The sequence below is a fragment of the Vulpes vulpes genome, chromosome 2 (assembly GCF_048418805.1).
Source record: "Vulpes vulpes isolate BD-2025 chromosome 2, VulVul3, whole genome shotgun sequence".
NCBI lineage: Eukaryota > Metazoa > Chordata > Mammalia > Carnivora > Canidae > Vulpes > Vulpes vulpes.
This window is the reverse complement of record NC_132781.1, coordinates 46,207,745-46,228,406: the sequence shown is the minus strand read 5'-3', so window position 1 is coordinate 46,228,406 and position 20,662 is coordinate 46,207,745. Positions and strand designations below refer to the sequence as shown.

Sequence of the window (20,662 nt, the reverse complement as noted above, 5' to 3'; positions counted from 1 at the left end):
CCTGGCCTGGTCAGTGAGCAGACCCTGCTTGGCACCCCTCCTATGTAACACTGTACTCCCCCACCTCCCTGAGTGTCCCTCTCTCTTCCTCCATGGATGAAGCTAAAGAGACTCACTGTGTTCATGCCTGTGGCCGGGGTAAATGATCCGGAACACGTAGTCTGTGGCCTGCCTGGTGCCCATATCCTCCACATCCACAGTCCGCATGCTGCTACGTTTCCGTAGCTTAGGGAACACTTTCCCCTATGGAGGGAAGGGTGAGTGGTTGGCCTGTGCAGGGTAGCATCTGATCCAGGGTCCCACCCAAGGCAGCCTCTCCACGTGGGGAAAGGAAGGAAGGTTGAGCAGAGAACCCCTCTCAGATACCCCTTCACACAGAGTGCCCCAAGCCCTGAGGTACCTTCCCTTGCTGGGTCCAGAGTGGGGGCTCTAGCTGTCCTTGGGGCAGAAGCCCATTCTCCAGGCAGGACAGAAAGGACAGCAGGTGTCCTCCCTGTGGGAAGTGCAGTGGGGGCCTCTGGATGCCATCTTGGCTCACCAGCACAAGTGTGCCGCCGCTCTCTGTGGGGTGTACACGGGCAGGTGAGGGCAGGCCTCCTTGAGACCTCTTGGTCACCACCAGAGCCTGACAGCCAGGCCTCCCAACTGGGTAGGAAAACAATGGGGCATGGGGATGACGGGAGGACGACAAGACATCCAATGGGCTGAGCACAGTGTGTGGCTGGGAGAAGGCAGTCTCTCCTCAATCCTGTGCCTAGGACAAGGGAGGCTCACTTTGCTGGTGGCAGTGGATGCAGACGATCTGACTGAAGGGCACAACCAGGGCATAGTCCCAGTAAACGCTGGAAAGGAACCAGATCAGTGTCACTGTTGCAAGACCTGTCATCTCACTTTCTTCATCTCCCACCACCAAAATGCATGAAACTACCCTGAAGACAAGGAGGATCAATAGCCGAGAAGTGACCTCAGCCAGCTATGTCCATCTGGGCTGTGTTGTCATGGCACAGAGCCTGGCAGTCTTAGCTGCCTAGAGCTTGGCTCAGGCAAACCTCTTCATGCCCAGGCCTGGCTTGATCTTAGAGAGCTTGGGAATCTCCCCAGGCAGCCTATTCCTGCAGTTGTTGGCACCAGAATAAGATGCCTGCCTTCTAGAGCAAGTGGAGTCTGTCCATCCCCCTGCCTAGAGTCCCAGAGCCCCCACCTTTTCTCCAACTCGGAGTCCCCCAGAGTCCCGTTCATGAGCTGGTTGGGAGTCCACTTCAGAGTTAGGCTTTCTGCAGACTGGTGCAGGGAGAGGTAGCCAGGGACAGCCTCCATGTCCTCCTTCTAAGGGGAGGAGATAACAGCAGAAGGCAGAGGTGATGAGGTGCTGAGGTTCCCAGGGGAAGCCTCTGAGAAATAAGCTCCAGGCAGGAGCTGGGGAGGCTGAGGTAGCATAGTCACAGGATTCTGGAATGGAGGCCAGGAAGAAGGACGGGAGAACACGAATCACACACAGATGTGGGCACCTCCTCCCGCTGGCTGGCCTGGTGCTACTGGCTCTGTCCTGTTGGCCTCCTAGATGCTAGGCACATTCTGGAGGTACATCCAGCCATACCCGAGCCAGGTCTTCATCCTGTTTCCTGGCTGCCATTCCCATCTTTGGATAGCCAGGTTCTCAATTAGCAGGGCAGATGCTAACTAAGGGGTTCTCAAGGCTAGGCATGAGGTATATGAAACTGTAAAGTGAGGAGTAGGGCCCATCTCCCCTTCTCTCTAGTCAAGCCTCCTGAGGAAAGGGATAAATGTGACTGGAAGATTCTAGTCCCAGGCTTTTCAAAAGAGGGAGAGGAGGGGTGAACATTAAGTTTTCTTACTGGCTGCACTAGCACGTTGTTCTTGCCATAGAGTAGCCGTATCCTTGAATTCTGGTGCAGGGACTCCACATACTCACGGGCGCAGGCAGCTAGCCTATCCTCTGATGTACTGCCACTTGAATGCCGCTTCCGAATCTGTGCAGAAAGGCACAGCTCAGCACCTAGTCCTGGGAAATCAGCCTCAGACAACCTTGGGTTTCCATGCACACCCCCCCCAGCTGACCCAGGGATCCATTCTGTTCTGGATCTGCTCTTCAGCCATGGACCAGTGGTGTGCTCCTGGCATTTATGTAAGTGCCAGCAGGGATAAAAGGCTCTCCTGAGGGTGGCCACTACTTCGGTACATCTCTAAGGCCTGGCTTGTACCTGCAAGGAACATGGAGGCCAAGCCCCCCTTCCTCACAAGCCCATGGGCATAGCCTGGGTAAGTACAAGGAGTGGGGAGAGTGATACCTACTCCTAAGGCTGGGCGCTTTGCAGGGGAGTCTTGGCGATTAGGAGGGCCCCGGATACGATGCCTCTGGACCAGCTCATCAGCAGAGGGGTCAGTCCAGTAGTGATCAGCTGTCTTGAGCTTGGTGTACTCCAAGGCACAAGGTCCCACTGGGAAGACAGGGACAGTTAGCTTGGATGGTGCCCCCTCAACACCTGCCCCACAGCCCCCACTGGCCCAGTCCTCTCTGCTCTCAGGCTCACCTAGAAGTGAGGCCAAGATGGGGCCAAACACAGGATCTGCCAGTAACGCCTCCTTCTCGTAGTACTTGCTGTCAGAGGGAGAGACAGACGGGGGCTCATTCTAGGGCAGTCAAGCTCACCAAGTAGGGACATCCCCACAAACACCCTTTTGTGTGAGTCACTAAGTAGAGATAAGTCCACATGGACTGAGCTTTATGGGCTGCGTGGTGTAGTCTATGCTTTCTGGGTGCTAGAGGGGAAGATGAGGCATGCCTACAGATTTATGGATGATGATGCCTGCTGAGGGAGGGCGGAAGGAGTGCTCAGGAGGTGGGCCCTAAGGATGGGGCAGTCACCTGCAGTTCTCCACGAGGTACTGCATGACCCTGTCCAACACTTTCTCGATGAGCGCTGTGCGCACCCATATGTGCTTTAAGGCCTGCAGGCTGAGAGCCGGGGCCTTCCCGCTGACAGAGCCCTGTCTCCGTAGGGCATCCTGGTTGCCTGCCAAAGGCTTCCTGCAAAGAGAGGGTAAGCTTCAGAAGTGTGAGGGCCTGGGTGTAAGCCCCAGGCCCGGTGGCATTAGGAGCAGTGTCTGGTGTCACAAGAACCCAGAGGACTAAGATGAGGATTGAAGTGGGGGCTTGTGTCCAAAAGGAGCCAGCCCCCACCCTCAGGCTGCTTTCTCACCCAAGGGGCCCTGTAAGAAATGAGCCCAGGAAGCTAACCTGGGAAGGAGTAAATGACAAGTGCAAAGAGCAGAAGGGAGTGATGGGAGGAGTGGGTTTGCGGCTCACCTGCCCTCTACTTGTTGCTGTAGCTCTTGTACCTTGTGGCAAATCTCCCCAGCCACTGGGCACGTCTTCCCCACCTTGGTGAACAGGGCTGCCATCTTGTCACTGCGCAGGAAGCCGGCAGCACGGCGTCTCAGCTGATGTAGGAGGCAAGCCTCTACTGCACCTGAGCCACAAAAGGAACCATCACCTGAGCCTGGGCAAGAGGGGGGGAAAGGGAGAAACACTCCTCTTCCTTTTATCTATGGGGAACAGAGGGTAAGGGCAGGCCCTGACCCATGCTGGGATGAGGGGGAGAGGTTTCAGTCTAAGGCAGGTCAGGGAGATATACCCTGTCCGCTTTCCAAAATTCCTGTCTCTGTCTCTCTGTCCCTGCCCAGGGTGGACATGCAGGGGCTGAGGTACCATGCTGAACCCCTCCCTGTCCCTCATCTGGTGTGTACAGGCTTCCTGTGTGTAGCATTGTCCTGGAGCTGTGAGGACCAAAGTTGCCAGTTTCAGTGGCTCCTCCCCTGCCCACGAGGGCAAGCATGGACAGCACCTATAAGACAGGGGACACAGGGAGCACACAGCCCAACAGCCCTCCTGGAATGCACGGACGATGTGGTTGCTAAGGAACAGGGCTCTGGGAAGGAGCTGAAATATTGATAATGCCACTGCAGAGATCAGATCCAACAGTGGCTCCTGAATTATTGATGAGCCCTGCATCCAAGAGTGACAGATTTCTACTTCCCATGCCGGGAGGATTTCCTTTCACTTTCATGTTTTTAGGGGCTATGCTTTATCTTCTCCATCTGGATCCTGCAGGAAGGAAGAAGGACTTGGGTGGAGGGGAAGATAGGGGGTTGCCCTGGGCATGTATAGATTCTGAAAATATTAGTAGGTATGGCAGTGGGGGTGGTGGTGCTTAGCCATCATGAGGAGGGAAAGGCCCAGAAAGGGGAAGGGATTTAATCACAGTCCCGTAGTGGCAGAGCCAGGACCATGACCCAGGACCCAGCCCCTTTCACTTCTTCCAGGTGTGTTAGGGGGCCCACAGGTGGGAGAAGTGCTCCCCTCATGTCACAGGTGCCCTTCCATATGGATTGACAACTGTTATGCTAGAGGCAGAAGTCAGAACATGGTCTGATGCTTAGCATGGCCACTCACTATCCCTAGGAAACATGGGTGATAACACTCTGAGCCTGTTTTCATCTATGAAATGGGGCTACTTCTTAGGACTGGCATGACCCATTACACGAGATGAACTGAGTTAAAGTCTTTGCATGAGTCTGGCACACAGGGGGCACTCGGTCCTTGTTGGTTCCTGAGTCCTCAGCCCTTTTTGCCAAGACCCTGTTCCACAGTTAACCTGCAAGGGCTGGGTTTTTGCAAGACCTCTCCCTGGCAGGAAGAGAGGAGAGGATCACAGGCTCCCCAGAGGTGGGTGGAGATGCCGTTCTTTCAGAATAGGGGAACTGAGAGGCCCCATCGAGTTGACTATGACTAGTGCTGTTAGAATATGAAGCCTGGCCTTAGGAAATAGCCACTGATCTACGGCTTTCACCTGGTTTTTGTTGCCATTTTTAGTAACTGACAGGCAGTCATGCTATCCTGTAAGAGTTTTTTCTGGTCCTCTTTTATACTGAAGTCAAGAAGCTGGAAAGAGTCCCAGGGACAGACCTGGAGGCTAGACCCAGCAAGAGCCTCCCAAGGGTGGGGAAACAAGGCAGGATCCTCCTCCTAGAAGTTTCCTGCTGGGCATTTCCCTGCTTAGGCCTCAGGGAACTTTATTTTATAAGGCACAGCCTTTCCTCACAGCATGTTCATACATGTATGTGGACATGTGTATGCAGACAGATATGTCTACACATATTATGTGTGTATGGGGCATGTGGGGGAATCTCTACTTAAGTGTCGACATACTCCACTCCATGGCTGTCCCCTTGGTCCATGGAGGTCCTGTGTGGCCCTGTGGTTGACAGGTGAGTGAGTTCCAGTCTCTAGGTCCTGGGACCACACTCCCCATTCAGAGTGGGAGAGAAGCAGCACTGAATATGGCCAGAGTGGCAGCAGGTGGCAGCCGTCCTGTAGGGAATCATGTGCCTCCATGATGTGACTAATTGCAGGCATAATGAGCCATTAGCCTTCCCACTTTCCCCAGGAGATTGCAAATGCAGCCAGGCTGGGGAGCCAGGGAAAGGCGGGTAGCAGCACTCCCATCCCACCTGACCTCACCTACACTCTTAGGTAGCCTCTGAGCACAGGCATTAGGGTGCTCTGGGGTAACCAGAGGCATTCCTCAGCAATTACTGCAAGTAGAGAATATTGAGAGAAGCCCAAAGATCATGCAGAGTATCCTCCTGCTCACCCCAGTTCCTTCTATGAAATGCAGGCAAGGTGCTAGGCAATGTCTGTGGAAGGAGAAATCCCTTTCAACTCTCTACCTATGGAGCAAAGTAAACGACCCTCTATGCCAAGGTATTCTTAACCCAGTTTCATGGGCTCCCTGGGCAGTGGCTGCTCAAACTACACCTGACCTTCCCCATTCCCATAGGGCTGTCGGTCCCCTGCCCCCCACCCCTACCCCCCAGAAAGTCAGTACATGCAATGAAAAATATTGTGTGCAGCATGTAGACAAAATAACATAATAACAATGACACTAATAATAATTGAGAACTACTATCCTGAGAGGGTTTGTGGATGAGCTTTTGTGCCTTCCAAAGACCCCCAAATATTGCATATAAAATTATTGGTGTGCTCCAGCATGCTCAGGTGAGTGTTTTTCTGGATAAGGTATCCATGATTTTTAGCCTTTTTTTTTTTAAAGGATTTATTTATTTATTTATTCATGACAGATACAGAGAGAGACAGAGACATAGGCAGAGGGAGAAGCAGGCTCCCCATGGTGAACCTGATGTGGGACTTGATCACAGGATCCCTGGATCATGACCTGAGCTGAAGGCAGATGCTCAAACCCTGAGCTACCAGGCATCCCTGATTTTTAGCCTCTAAAAGGGGTACTTGACCTCTGAAAGTTTTAGACTCCCTGTTTAAGACTTTTGGGTTGAACTGTCCATTGGTCGAAACTCAGAGGTGCAAGTATAAAGACTCTCCCTGCCCCACAATGTACAGTGAACACCACTCAGAACTTGGCTGCAGAGCCATCAGCAATGAGGTCCAACTCTCCTGCTGCCCTCACTCCCCAGGGAGGGCCTCTCACAGACCGTCAAGCACCCTTTTCCCAGGAGAAACCATCCAGAGACCCATGCCTCTCCTTTCCTGACTGAAGGCTCAGAACACCAAGGAGAATTCCAGCACTTTATTCTGCTTTCTGTCCCAGATGCCTCCCCAGGGTGGTAGGCCATGGCAGGAGATGCCTGTCATGGCTTAAGCACATCCCTGACACCATCTAGCTCATTTCATATGGGACAAATATGTAATAATAATAAAAACCAACACTCTTTTTGGTCATTGGTTGCAACGAAAAGATTTGGGTGAATAAATTGAAACAGAGAAACAGACATGATTCCATAAACAACCCCCTCACTCCTCACCTTGGTCTTCCAGTAGAACTTTGGAGCTATGGTGTCAGATGAGCCCAGGGTACTGGGCTCCCTACTCTGTCATCCCATCCCACTGACAAGAGAGCTCAAGGAACTACAAGAACCTTGCTGTGGATGTCTCCTCTCCCAAAAGGTCTGGCACCATCTTCCCAGGGAAAAGCTGAGAATTATAGGCCCAGACTAGTCCTAGAACCTTCCTTCACCAGTCTCTGATGTCCCAACTGGCACCCCCCCTATGGAGGCAGTGTGGCATTATCTATCAACAGGGCAAATAACATCTGACCCAGTAACCCCTCTTCTGAGAATGTAGTCTACAGATACAACTGCAGGATTACTTAGTTACAACAGCAAAAGACTGGAAACTATCCTCATCTCCATCAATGGGGACAGGTTAAGTAAATTCGATATATTCATACAACAGATTATACAACTCTGAAAAAGACTGAAGATGCTTTCTAGAAACTAACAATGAAAAATCTCCTAAAGCAAGATGCAAAGCAGTATGATTGCATACCTTTTCATTACAAAAAGGGTGTTGTTTGTGGGTAAACAAAGAATATAATTTCTTTTACTAGGATAAAAAATTCTGTAAGGATGCATAAGAAACAAAAGTGGTAGTAGTGGGATGCCTGGGTGGCTCAGCGGTTGAGCGTCTGCCTTCAGCCCAGGGCATGATCCTGGGGTCCAGGGATCGAGTCCCACATTGGGCTCCCTGCATGGAGCCTGCTTCTCCGCCTCTCTCTCTCTCTGTCTGTCATAAATAAATAAATTAAATCTTAAAAAAAAAAAAAAGTGGAAGTAGTTACCTATGTAGAAATGGGTAAGTGGAGGGAAAGTGGGTGAATGGAGCCAGGTAAAGGAGTAAACTTTACACTGTATACTTTTGTACAGTTTTGATTTTTGAACCAGGTAATATATTACCAATCCAGAATAATAATTATAATAACTAAACAGCTGACCATCCAACCCAGATACCACGATTCTATTATGAGATGATGCTAGACACTTTCTCTAGCCGGGAGGTGAATCAAAACTCACAAAACCCAGAAGGGCTGGGTCTGGCCATGGGCACCAAGTCCTTTAGCTCCCTTGGCAATCTCTCCCGACTGGCTTGGTTCCCCACCCCCACAGGGAGAGCTGGGTTCTGCTCAGCTTAGCCACAGGTGACCTGAGCTGGGGAAGGACCAAAGAAACAATTCAGTGGGCTGGGACAAGCTGAGGTATCCCAAGAGCCCATTACAATGGACTAAAACTGTGGCTGCCCAAGACATGCAGCAGTGGTTGAAAAGGGTCCTCAATCAGCCCAGGGAGCCCCAGCAACAACCCTGGCTCTCACATACATAGCTATGTGTTCAGCCCAGGGGCCTGGTAATAGGGGAATCCACTGAATGGCCTTAAGAGAACTAGGCCAGTTGGTTGAGATATAAGGACACTCCATCCAGAATAAGCACAGCCTGACATGAAGGCTAAGCCCAAGGCTCTAAGCCCAGAAGGGATGGTAATGGGAAGAGGTGTGGAGAGTAACTCCTGCTCTCCCACCTCTGCTGGCTGCCATCTGTGCAACGAGGGAGTTCGGTTGTAGTTGCCATAGAGAACCCAATCAAGCGAGGAAAGTGTTGGGTGGAGCAGTCAGCCACAGGTGGCTGGTTTGGAGTTTGTGAGGATACTACTTAAAGCAAAAATTTTTTTTTAAAGATTTTATTTATTTATTCATGGGAGACACAGAAAGAGAAAGGCAGAGACACAGGCAGAGGGAGACGCAGGCTCCATGCAGGGAGCCTGATGTGGGACTTGATCCTAGGACTCCAGAATCATGCCCTGGGCCGAAGGCAGGCGCTTAACTGCTGAGCCACCCAGGGATCCCTTAAAGCAAAATTTTTATTTTCTTTTGTTTTTATTATTAAAAAATATTTTAAAAGTAGTCTCTATGCCCAATGTAGGGCTCAAACTCATGACCCTGAGATCAAGAGGTGCATGCTCCACCAACTGAGCCAGCCAGGTGCCCCTAGAGCAGAATTTTTAAAAGCTGAATGGCTTGGGGATGCCTGGGTGGCTCAGCAGTTGAGCGTCTGCCTGGGCATGGTCCCTGAGTTCTGGGATCGAGTCCCACATTGGCCTCCCTATATGGAGTCTGCTTCTCCCTCTGCCTATGTCTCTGCTTCTCTCTCTGTGTCTCTTATGAATAAATAAAAATCTTAAAAAAAATTTTTTTAAAGCTGAATGGCTTGGATGGTAGAATCAAGACTGCCAGGAGAGGAGCAGCCTCTCTGGAGATAAAGGAATGGGTGAGATGGCCAGCCTCTTAAGTTGGAACTTCCTTCAATGGCCAATGGGAGAAATCAATGTTTTTTCTGCAGTGGACAAAGTGGGAAAAGCCAAGACGAGAGGGCAGGCTCATCCACTTCTCTCCTCCCCACTTCCCTGGCTGGCTATTTCTACCCAGGGATTTATAACAGTTGTTTCCACCCGGAATGAGCATTTCTATGGTAACTAGAGTATATTTTCTCTCAGCAGGCACTAGTGATGCTGACTGCATCAGCTTTTAGAGGCAGTCAGCCTTGTTCAATATCCTGAGAAAGCAACTCTCCCATCCAGACTCTCAGTGTGAGAAGAAAGCACTGCCTTGATAGTCCAGAACCCAGCAGGTGAGGGAAATGAAATTCCTACCACATATATCTACTTTGCCCTGATGGGAGATGCAGAGCAGAATCTGCATGGACAGCACTTTCCAGGGAACCAGGCCAGTGCTGGCCTTGCTTGGCTCAGCAAGGGATCCACTGTCTTCCAGAGTATCTCTGAATACCCTAAGTCCACTGTTTGGTGACCTGAGCTATGTCTCCATAAGGGCCAACTGCTCCTCAATACCCACACTTCAAGGCTCCTCTCCTAGATAGGCTACATGGGTAGACTCATCCCTGGGTAGCAGGGCTTTGGAGTAAAACAGGTATCGATTCAAACTCGGGTCCTTTCCCTATTAGCTATTTGACTTTGTGAAAACCAGTAAATCTCTCTGAGCTTTGGTGCAGTTAGGGAAAGGAACAGATCCTGTTTCAATAGGTTTTGAATGATTATAAGCAACAGGCTATGAAGATGCAAAATCCTCCTTTATAATTTCTCAAATACACTGAGGGTGATCATTAACATTGGTGCCTTTTTGGGAAATTGATTGTTAAATTTTGAGACAGTATAAGAAAATTCTGGTTGGTGTCTTACGAATGAGCAGACATCATTTTTTTATTCTGTATATTTAGAATGTAGTCATGAATGAACTTGATTTCTTTTTTAAGATTTTATTTCTTTATTCAAGAGAATACACAGAGAGAGGAGAGAGAGCGAGGCAGAGACACAGGCAGAGGGAGGAGCAGGCTCCATGCAGGGAGCCTAATGTGGGACTTGATTCCAGGTCTCCAGGATCATGCCCTGGGCTGAAGGTGGCGCTAAACCGCTAAGCCACTGGGGCTGCCCATGAACAAACTTTATTTATAAAGACATCTTTAATCATTCCAAAAAAACAAAAAACAAAAAACATTGGTGCCTTTCTTCCCAGCACCTCAGGCCCATCCCCTGCCTTCTCTTCTGTCCTTACAGATGGTCTGGCTGTACTCCTCCCTAAGGCACCCTGTCTACCTACACATTGGATTTCAGCTGCTTCGCCTCTCAAGGGTATCATTCCAGCAAACATCACTTCTCTTCCCTATATCTTTAATGTTTCCTACTGGGTTCTTCCCATTTATAAACATTTTATAACTTCTCCAGTTAAAACACACACACACACACACACACACACACACACACACACACACACCACCAACACCATCTCCCTTGGCCCTATATCCCCGTTCAGGTATTGAACCATTTAACTGCTACCTTCTGTATAAAATTTTTCAGGAGAGTTGTCTATATTCACTATATCTCTTTCTCCTCCCATCTTCTCTTCCTCTTTAAAAAAAAAATTCATTATGGGGACACTTGGGTGGCTCAGTGGTTGAGCGTCTGCCTTTGGCTCAGGGTATGATCTGAGAGTCCTGGGATCGAGTCCCACATCGAGCTTCCGGCATGGAGCCTACTTCTCCCTCTGCCTATGTCTTTGCCTCTCTCTGTGTCTCTCATAAATGAATAAATAAAAAATATTTTAAAAAAATAAAATAAAAATTTAAAAAATTCATAACATAAAATTCCAAATATATACAAAAGTAAAGAGGATGATAGAATGAACACCACATACCAATCACCTAACCCGAACAATGGTCAAGTTATGACTCATCTTATTTCAGCTATACCACCTCCAACCACTTTTTCACTTATCCCCGGGATTATTTTGAAGAAAATTTTAGTTATCATATATTTTTATCTATAACTATTTCAGTAGGTATCTGTAAAAGATGACTCTTTTATAAAGGTGTATATAATACCTTGATTGGATCTACAAAATTAATAAAATTTCTTTTTAAGCTCCTGATTGAGTTCCTGGAGTTCAAATTTCTCTAGTTGTCTAGATGCTCCAAACTCTCAGAAACATGGATTCTCAGATGAAATCCTGGGGAAGGTTCTAGAAGGCTTGATGGGGAAGGCTTTAGGATCACTTTTTTAATTCCAATGTAATTAACGTGGAGTATTAGTTTCAGGTGTACAACATAATGATTCAACAGTTCTATACACTACTCAGTGCTCACCACGATAGGCATACTCTTAATCCCCTTCACCTATTTTACCCATGCCCCACCTTGTAGGATCACCTATAAGAAAAAGTAAAAGGTGCTGGTGGTGCTGATAATGATAATGGCAATATTTATTGAGGACCTACTGTGTACCTGGTTCCATGCTGTGTGCTTTGCTTGTGTCACTCCGTTAGTCCTAACATCAACCTTCTGGGGTAGGTTCAGAGCTGCTGAATAACTGGCCATAGTCATGAACTTAAGTGTCTCGCCTACAGACCACCACCATATGCCCTCAGCCTCATCCCAAGACAGGATGAGAGGAGCCACTTCCCCAAAGGGCCTTCCTTCCTGCTTGATTATTTGCAGATGGAAGGCAGAAGTCAGATTTCCTGAGAAATCCCTTACCTAGGGATTTCATTCAGTATAGGTGGGAAGAAGACAGAAGAAATCCCTTACCTAGACTAAAAACTGCCTGGAGTCTGAATCTCAACATGTGCTGAAAAGCTCTTGCTGCAGTGTGTCAGGTGAGAGGCAATCCTTCCACAGCACCTGCTTTTCTCCCAGCTCATTAGCATCTCCACACCATTCCCCAGAGGAGTTCACCGCAGCAGACCTTCCAGGTTAAAGCTGCTTAGCAACGGGGAGCAGGAAGTGGGTTGTTAATAAGGCCCTGATGCTGTTCCCAGCTCCATAGACTCCACCCATCTCCCATTACAGCTCATCTTCAGTCGGAAGCAACAATCTTCCAATTGAGGATCCAAAGATCTATGCAGGGTGAGCCAAGACCTTGGTGACTGAGGGGCAGGGCTGACCTGGGCCTGGGTCCTACCCCCAATACCTTCCATGTAGAAGAGACATTAAGAGTCTGAGAACCTGCTGTGCCAGGCCAGCTCTGTAAACCTGTTCTACCCAGCAAAGGTTAAAATCCAAACTCAGTGCCCAAACAGGACAGAGCATGCAGAAATACGGTGGAGGTGGCCACACCTAGACATGAGCCTGAGGAAGGGCAGGTCCAGAAATATGGCTTTTCCAGTGCTGATGATCCAAACTTTTTCAGGTTGATGCTTGAATTACCTCAGATCCATGATGGGAAGAGAGTAAATATGTCTTATTTAAGCACGTATAATTATTATTATGAATGAAGAGTTCAAAGATGAAATCTGGGACAGTTTGGTGTTCAGCCCTAATGCTCTAATGCTGAGTTGCCCAAAAGCAAAAGTTAAAAGCACCATGAAGGGTGCCTGGCTGGCTCAGTCAGTGGAGTATGTGACTCTTGATCTTGGGGTCATGAGTTTGAGCCCCATGTGGGGTAGAGATTATTAAATAAATAAAACTTTTAAAAAAGCTGAAAGCACCTTGCCCTTGAGAGGAGGCGGTAGCAGGAGTTATCAGCCTACACCAGGGGATTTAAGAAGCCACAGAGAAAACAAGGTGCATTAATCTGATTCAACAGTATGTCTTTATAACAAATGTTTCAAAGACTGTATTATGAAATGAAATGCAAACTTGATAAACCTTTTTAAGATAATAAATGGCGATATCAAAGAACCCTTTCCTACAGTGGTAGGTTTGGGCCCACACCCCAAAACCCAGTCTCCACCTGTGGGAAGGGGTAGTCACACAGGCCTAATCCCGTGACAGTCATGCTGGGTGGTTGGAGAATAGCACACAGAGAACCCCTCTCTGCCAGCCAGGGCTTGCCAGCAAAGCTTCCTCACAAAGTTTCTACTTACAGGGGCCTGACCAGCTTTTGGACAAACACGTTTAGGAACCACAATACACACACAAGAAACAACACATTTCTCACCCAGTCCTGGGAGTCTCACTCCTCTCATGGGTAATAGGAAAAGGGGTCTGGCACAGTTTTCCTGGGTTTGCCCAGGGTCAGGGTTCAACCCAGGGATTCTTTGTTCTGTTTCTAAGTCTCTCCAGAAGATTCTGTTTCCAGTTCAAATATCTATACCTTAAGGAAGCTGAGAGTAGATCATCTCACCCAGGCCCTGCACAGAGGGGCCAGGAAAGTGCAGAGGGGCCCATGGCCCCAGTGCTCTCCAAGGTTCCAAGGAAGGTGGCCACTCTGTGGTTAATTCAACTTTCACACCATTGTTGTGCTCAGATCTCTCAGTATCTTCTCTGTGCTCCAATTCTTCGCAGAATAAAGCTGAATGCTGGATGTGGCTGGGCCAATAGCAGGACCCAGGATAAGACTGGATCTACTTCAGACTAGAGATGCATTTCTGACCAGCATTTGCCCAGAAGTGAAGATGACTAGCATATCAGAATCTTCAAAAAGCCAGAGGGGGGGAGTTTTCCATCAATACATACCTATTCTTTCCTCTGCCTCCTCCCAAGAATCCCTGATAATGATCCTACTGTACGATGCATGTAAATGGCTTGCAGACAGGAAAAAAAGTTTGATAATCACTACTTTAAATATACCTTCTTTTGAGCTCAAGTTGGGATTTACCTCACTACAGAATAACAATTTTGATAAAGCCCAGGGATTCCTTTTTCCATGGGCTTGACTTAGCTTTATACTGTTGGCAACCCCTCATGCTAACATTCTCCTCAGTGACAGCAAGGCAGGGGCAGCAAACAAGCAGAGCCTTGGAGATGCCTTTTGTTTGGCCCACACATTTTTAAAATATGGGATTTGTGGGGCGCCTGGGTGGCTCAATCCGTTAAGTGTCCAACTCTTAATCTCAGGATCATGAATTCAAACCCTGCATTGGGCTCCATGTTAGGCCGGGTGCCTACTTATTAAAAAAATAATAATATATAATGGAAATTAGTTATCAACCTTTAAAAATTGGGGAATTTCATATAAAAACCCAGACTTTGGGACACCTGGGTGGCTCAGTGGTTGCGTGTCTGCCTTCGGCTCAGGTCGTGATCCCAGGGTCCTGGGATCAAGTTCCACACTGGTCTCCCTGGGGAAGCCCATGTCTCCCTCTGCCTATGTCTCTCTCTGTGTCTCTCATGATTAAAAACAAACAAAAAACAAACCCAGACTTCTAGCTTCTCTTAAAATAAAACAAAGGCCAAGGCAAGCTAGGGCTTACATTCCTGCAGGAGCTGACTGGTGGCAAGCAATACTCAGTTCACCTCAGGCCCTACCACCACTGCCTGTAGTCTCACACCCAGACACTCTTCTTATCTGATTGTGGACATTTAAGTTTGCACTAGCAGACCAAAGAAACCTCCAACAGAACCCTGGAGCAGAAGAACCCTGGAGACTTGGGTCTATTTTATAGACCCTTGTTCTGTTTCAGAAACTAAAAGTGGCTGAAAGTAGAAGCATCACTCCTTTTGAGGGTAGTATCTCTGCCTGCTAGAAAGAGCCCTGGGCTTCTAGGCAGGAGACAAAAGCAAAAGCTCCACTGCTTCCTGGGGGCCCCTAGACTGATCAGAGGAGAAATGACAGTTTCTTCTCATCTTAATTGGCCTGAATGTAAAATACCCACAACTTTTCTCCCTGACTCTCTTCCCCCCACTCTCGGCCACCCACGTGTGGCGCCCATGCACAAGCTGTTTGCATTATTTTATTCTGTTTTCTGTATTTGTTATATGTGGTCTGGATAAGAAATTAAGCCATGCATGACTGGGCCACCAGCAGAGTCTGGTGACAATGGCAGACAGTGGTTGATATCAGGGGCACACAACACAGGTAGAAAGGAGTAGAGTTCTAATATTCTTGGAAGTCACTTATTGCAAGACTATCATGCTTCTCCCCTTACACAGGTCCTGCCTGAGGAAAGGTGAGATTAGATTGCTGCTTGTAAACCTGGGAATCATAACATCATCTCAAAGAACAGGGAAACCTACCCAAAAGGAAAATGGTGGGAACTCAAATCCGGCTAACCTAGTTTCAGCCTCAACATCCAAAGGAGAAGGAAAGACAGATATTTCCTGAGCTCTTACAGTGCTAGTAATGTTCACATGCATCATCTCAATCCTCACAAACATTTCTTGGGGTGGGAATCACCATCCTGTTTTAAGGGGAGCAAACTATGGGTGACAGTAGTTAAGAAACTTGTCCAAAATGACTTAATTAAGCAGAACACCAGGATTCATGTGAATCCTCAGTCTGTCACTTAGGCTCTGCTCACATACCATTTCTCCCCAGTTGCTTTTCCTTATTTCTCTGCTTTATTTATTCTTTAAAGATTTATCTGAGAGAGAGAAAGAGAGAGAAAGAGAGAGAGAGAGAGAGAGAGAGGGAATGCCGGTGGGGAGAGAAAGGGAGACAAGCAGACTCTCCACTGAGCAGGGAGCCCCAGTCAGGGCTCAATCTCAGGATCCTGGGATCATGACTTGAGCCGAAACCAAGAGTTGGTTGCTTAACCAAACGAGCCAGCAGGTGTCCCATCTCTGTTTATCTTTATTCATATCTTTATTATAGCATATGTTTATGTGTGCATTTGGTTTTCTCTCTCCTCACAAAATGTAAGCCCTTGTGGGCAGAGACTGTCCATCTTGTTACTGCTATTTCCCTACCTGAAGAACAGTATCTGGCTCCCAGCACACCCTCAGCATTTGTTGCTGGACTGATGGCAGGCAGCTCTATTTGCCTTACCACGCTACTGTCAAACAGTGCTCCTTTCATTTGTTCCTCTCGGAAATACACAACTTCCCTTTCACAAATCCCAAACACCAATCTCAGAGGCCAAGGAAAACAACAGTTTGAGAGATGGCAAACTGTCTCTTCAGAAAGGGAGCTGAAAGGAAGATCAAATTTTTGGAAATTTAAGAGAACTCTATTGTATATAGAGATAGGCTTGTCCCTGCAAAGTCAGAAGTCTTCACAGTGAAGTGGAAGGGATGCTTTACTACAGACTTTTCCTCTTGTAAGGCGGGAGGGCTTTTGGCTTTCCCTCCTGTCATAGCTCCTGTTGTTTTGCACCCAAGCCAGTGCTTGGAAAGCTGGGATGCCAGGTGGGATTAATTAGAAAGTAGATGTGGCACAGAAAGCACCTGAAAACACAAACCCTTCCCCCAAAGTTAAAGGAGAAATAAACCAGAGCAGTGATTCCCAAACCAGAATTACCTAGGTCAGTGGTTCTCAGGGTGTGGTCCTGGACCAGCAGCTTCAGAACCACCTGTCAGAAATGCAAATTCTCAGGCCTGCCCCAAACCTACCTGAGTCAGAAATTCCAGGGTTGTGTTAGGAATCTGTGTTTTAATAAGCTCTTCGGGTGACTCTGATGCATACAAAGATCAAGGGAACTAGATGTATATAGATATCCTCAGGCCCTGGAGATCCTGATTCAGTAGGTTGGGGACCAGGCCCAGGGAGATCTCAAATGCTTCGGAGTTGGATTCTAATTTGCAGCCATATTTGAAAACTACTAAACTTAAGGACTCATCTTTCCCTGGCTTAGGACAGCGTCCTCAGTATTAAACCCACTTCTCACTGCCCCCAGTCACTCACCACACAGAGCAATGATGTGGCTGCTATCCTCATGCACAAACTTTCTGGTAACAGCCTCCTCCATGATTTGCTTCACCTGTGGACAAAAGGGCAGCATCTTATTTCTTTTTCTAACCAAAGGCTTGTGAGCAAATAAATAGCTTGGTCCTGCTTTCCTAGTCTGGGTTTAGACACTTGCAGAGTAGAGAGTAAATAAGGATGGGAAGAGAAGGGAAGATTAGAGAAATGGATTACCTCAATCCCAGTATAAAATCTTACAAAAAAAGTAAGCTCTGGGCAGAGTATGTCTGCCATTCTTTGGTCATGGCATTCAGTGTTCTAATGCTGCCCTTGTTCCCAAGGCCCTTATCTAGGACTATACAGTTTGGAGAATGGTAAAGCTTCTAAAGCCTGGGGAGGAGGGAAGAAGGGCCTAGTGGCTTCTCTCTATTGGAAGCTGCTCGTGGTTAGCAGTTAGGTAGAGGGAAATCAGACTGATCCTGTATTCTAAACCATTAAAAGCATCTTAGATTACATTCTAAGGGGTTTGTATTAAACAAAGCATAAAGTCACAGCTCAAAGACCTGCAGGCATATGAAACAGGCTGGTAGGGCAGATTCTGGGGTTAGAAGGACCTACAGATGACTCTAGAATTATACCAGAGGTTTTGTGTTGAAAGACTGCTCTTGCCTATAATTAGCCCCATTGTTTCTACTCATAGAAGAGGAAAGGATATGGTTCTCTTTAAGTGCTGAAGGGAGAAGGGAACTAAGAACTGAGAGAAGGTTAAACTTTGTCAGGCAATATACATATGCCTGTGGCATATTTTGGACATTTCTCAGATTTGTTTAGGAATAATTCTAAGTGTAGTATAGGGCAGCCTGGGTGGCTCAGCGGTTTAGCGCCACTTTCGGCCCGGGGTGTGGTCCTGAGACCCAGATCGAGTCCCATGTCGGGCTCCCTGCGTGGAGCCTGTTTCTCCCTCTGCCTGTGTCTGTGCTTCTCTGTGTGTGTGTGTCTCTCATGAATAAATAAATAAAATATTTTTTTTAAAAGGAATAATTCTAAGAGTAGTATAAACAGCCTTCTAAGTATTGAAAAAAGAATTATACTTAGTCTTCTCAGAAATCTTTCTTACACGTGACGGGATGAGCACTGAGCACTGGGTGTTATACTATATGTTGGCAAATCGAACTCCAATAACACAATATACCAAAAAAAAAAAAAAAAAAAATCTTTCCTACATGCCCGATCAACCCTAAATTTGGATCACACCAACAATCCTAGCACATCTGTCCATAGTTTAGGTATGGCTATTTTTTATTTATACTGCTCATATGAGTCTCTGTCACTAGATTGTTTCCTGAGGATAAACTAATACTTGGGATTTCCCTTTTCCTTGGGGAGATCAGGGCTGAGGGGTTTAGTATATGTGCTGCTGACGTGAGCACAGGGCTGGGGGGGTTTAAATGCTGATTTGATAATACTCCTGGCCTAAAATACTTTCTTGGCCACCCTACAAGAGAGCTTCTCACACACACAGCTGGAAAGGTGATGGCTTCAACCACTTCTTTGCCAATAAGAAGGGAACAAATACATGTAGTCAGGCCAGTTAATGCAGCAGAACCATCTAGAGCCTTACAGAAGTTTATGAGAACCCAGAGTCTTCTCCAATCCTAAAACTCTAGGAAGGGGTAAAGGAACCAATATGGTAAACTTTCATATATGAAGTACACATCCTTTCAGAGATAAAGAAATTAAGATTCAAGGAGATTAAATAACTTATTCAAGTAACACAGAGCTAGGTTCAGAGTATTCCAAGGTTATGTATCCCCACCATCTTGCAGTCTCCAAGATATTTATCAAAAACTCACTGAGTGCCTACTGTGTGCCAAGTCCTAGACACAGAACAGTGGACAAAACAGACAGGTTTCCTGCCCTTGTGGAGTTTGAACAACTGATAGAAGACAGCCACAAAGGTAGGTGCAAGGAGTTCACTGTTCTAGAGGCCTAATCCATTCTAATCCATGCTGCAGGCTTGAGCTCTCCAGCTCTCATACACGGTGAGTCATTCCTATGGGTCCCCCCACCCCCCAAACACACAATGAAACTGAAATGGGCTTTAGAGCAGGGTCAAGATAAAGGACATCAGTACAGGGAAGGACTCCTCTATTCCTGACTTTTGGGGTGGGAGGTGCGCTCCTCAAATAGGGGAAAGTAAGTCTTAAAAACCATTTTCAACCGCCCCTTCATCGTGGTCTCTCGGTAGGGAGGTGGGCGTGGAGTGGCAGCAGTGCGGTGTGCGACAAACCCTCCCGTCCCGCAGTCGCGACTCAGTTCCCAGGGGAATCCCTGAAACCGGCGTAGAGCAAACCGGAGCTAAGCCCCCAAACCGTTTAGCGCAGGTGGAGGCCCGTGCGGGGCCCTCCTCAGGCCGCGGAGGCAATGAATGGGTAGCACCACCTCTCCAGAAATCGCCGCCACCCCTCCCCCGACCCTGGTCTCCCAGGACTGTTGCCGTCACAGGGCCGGGAACTGCGGGATCCTGGAGCAAACCAGCGCCGGAGCGCCGGCCTGGTCCCTCGGACCGAGGGGTGCTGTCTCCAGATCCGAGAGAGTCCATGACCCGGTCTCCGCCCGGCCCAGGCCCGAGAGCGGCTGCGTCCGGGAGGGAGGGGGAGGGGGAGGGGTAGGGGAGGGCGGGCCCGCTCGCGCCCCTCCGCAACCCGGGGCCCGGGGGCAAGGCGCGAGCCCCTGGGGGTCCTTCCCCGGACTTTACCTCCTTTTTCACGTTCCACAACAGTTTCTCTTTGACTGCGTCCTCCGCGCTGCCCATGGTGCGGCGGGTGGCGGGGAGACGACGCCGAGCTAACCCCTAAGCCCCCCGCGCACCCTCGCCGCCTCCGCGCCTCTCTGCTCAGCGCTCCACGCGCAAGGCGGAGCCCCCGCGCGCTGCGCTCCCCGCCCGCCACCGCAGCCACTGCCCGGTGCTGGGCTCCGCAGCCTTCTTCCCAGCCCCGCACAGACGTCAGGCGGCTGGCCCGGCCCCTTCCCACAGCCGGGGGCGGGGGGGGGGGGGGGTTGCGCACCACAATGAGGGGGAGGGGAGGTCGGGAAGGGGGGAGTAGCGCGCGCCTGGGGGTGGTGGGCCCCCGGGCGCGCGCCTCGCGGGCCGCTGTCATGGCAACACGCCGACTCCTGCCCCGAGGGTGCGAACCAGCATTGTGAGCGCCAGCAGCCAGCTCTGCACAGCACTGAGCGGGGTGGTGGCGCGCCCCGGACCCCACGACTGAGGGAAAGTTGCTCACATCGGAACTGGCTTCCAACCAGCCAGACGCTCCTTGATTCCTGCCCGCTCGTTTTCCCGACGGGAATGGCCAGGGTCCCTCGCGCCTGGAGTCTGGCTACCAGGAAAACAGCGTTAGTCTCCTGGCTGAAAGGCCAGAACTCCATCGTTCCTCTAGATCCCTCTGCCAGCCGGTGGCCCTCAGCTGCAAAGCTTTGGGAAGAGGGGTGGAAGCACAGCCGCCCCGAGCCTGAAGAGGTCAAGGTCAGCTCTCCCTCTCCAGTCTTGTCCTTCCTGAAGCTACATGGGTGGTAGGGGCGCGAGTTGGAGTAACTGGGACCAGCCGTAACTTGTATGGAGCCCATAAAGGTGAGAGAAGTGCCTTCCACACCATTTGCCCCGTAGACTTGAGCAGCCCAACAGAAGAAAGGGTTGCTC

At 49.0% G+C, this 20,662-nt stretch overlaps 1 protein-coding gene across 18 annotated transcripts in view; it reads right to left on the bottom strand.

Moving 5' to 3' along the window:
* The window catches only part of SGSM2 (small G protein signaling modulator 2), a 35,362-nt gene that overhangs the window by 14,353 nt on the left and 347 nt on the right, over positions 1 to 20,662 (bottom strand). For 2 of the 18 annotated variants that reach the window (XM_072741257.1, XM_072741292.1), the window contains exons 1-12: positions 20,247 to 20,341; positions 16,960 to 17,035; positions 11,985 to 12,155; positions 3,329 to 3,491; positions 2,888 to 3,049; positions 2,553 to 2,620; positions 2,314 to 2,459; positions 1,857 to 1,991; positions 1,202 to 1,326; positions 775 to 842; positions 401 to 561; positions 117 to 243 (exon numbers count right to left, since the gene is read on the bottom strand). In XM_072741257.1, coding sequence (XP_072597358.1) covers positions 117 to 243; positions 401 to 561; positions 775 to 842; positions 1,202 to 1,326; positions 1,857 to 1,991; positions 2,314 to 2,459; positions 2,553 to 2,620; positions 2,888 to 3,049; positions 3,329 to 3,491; positions 11,985 to 12,021 — 1,192 coding nt within the window. In that variant the 5' untranslated portion in view covers positions 12,022 to 12,155; positions 16,960 to 17,035; positions 20,247 to 20,341. Of the gene's footprint in view, positions 1 to 116; positions 244 to 400; positions 562 to 774; positions 843 to 1,201; positions 1,327 to 1,856; positions 1,992 to 2,313; positions 2,460 to 2,552; positions 2,621 to 2,887; positions 3,068 to 3,328; positions 3,492 to 11,984; positions 12,156 to 16,959; positions 17,036 to 19,717; positions 20,005 to 20,246 lie in introns of those variants that run through there. The other 16 variants (XM_072741215.1, XM_072741267.1, XM_072741212.1 and 13 more) reach the window with 12 other exon arrangements.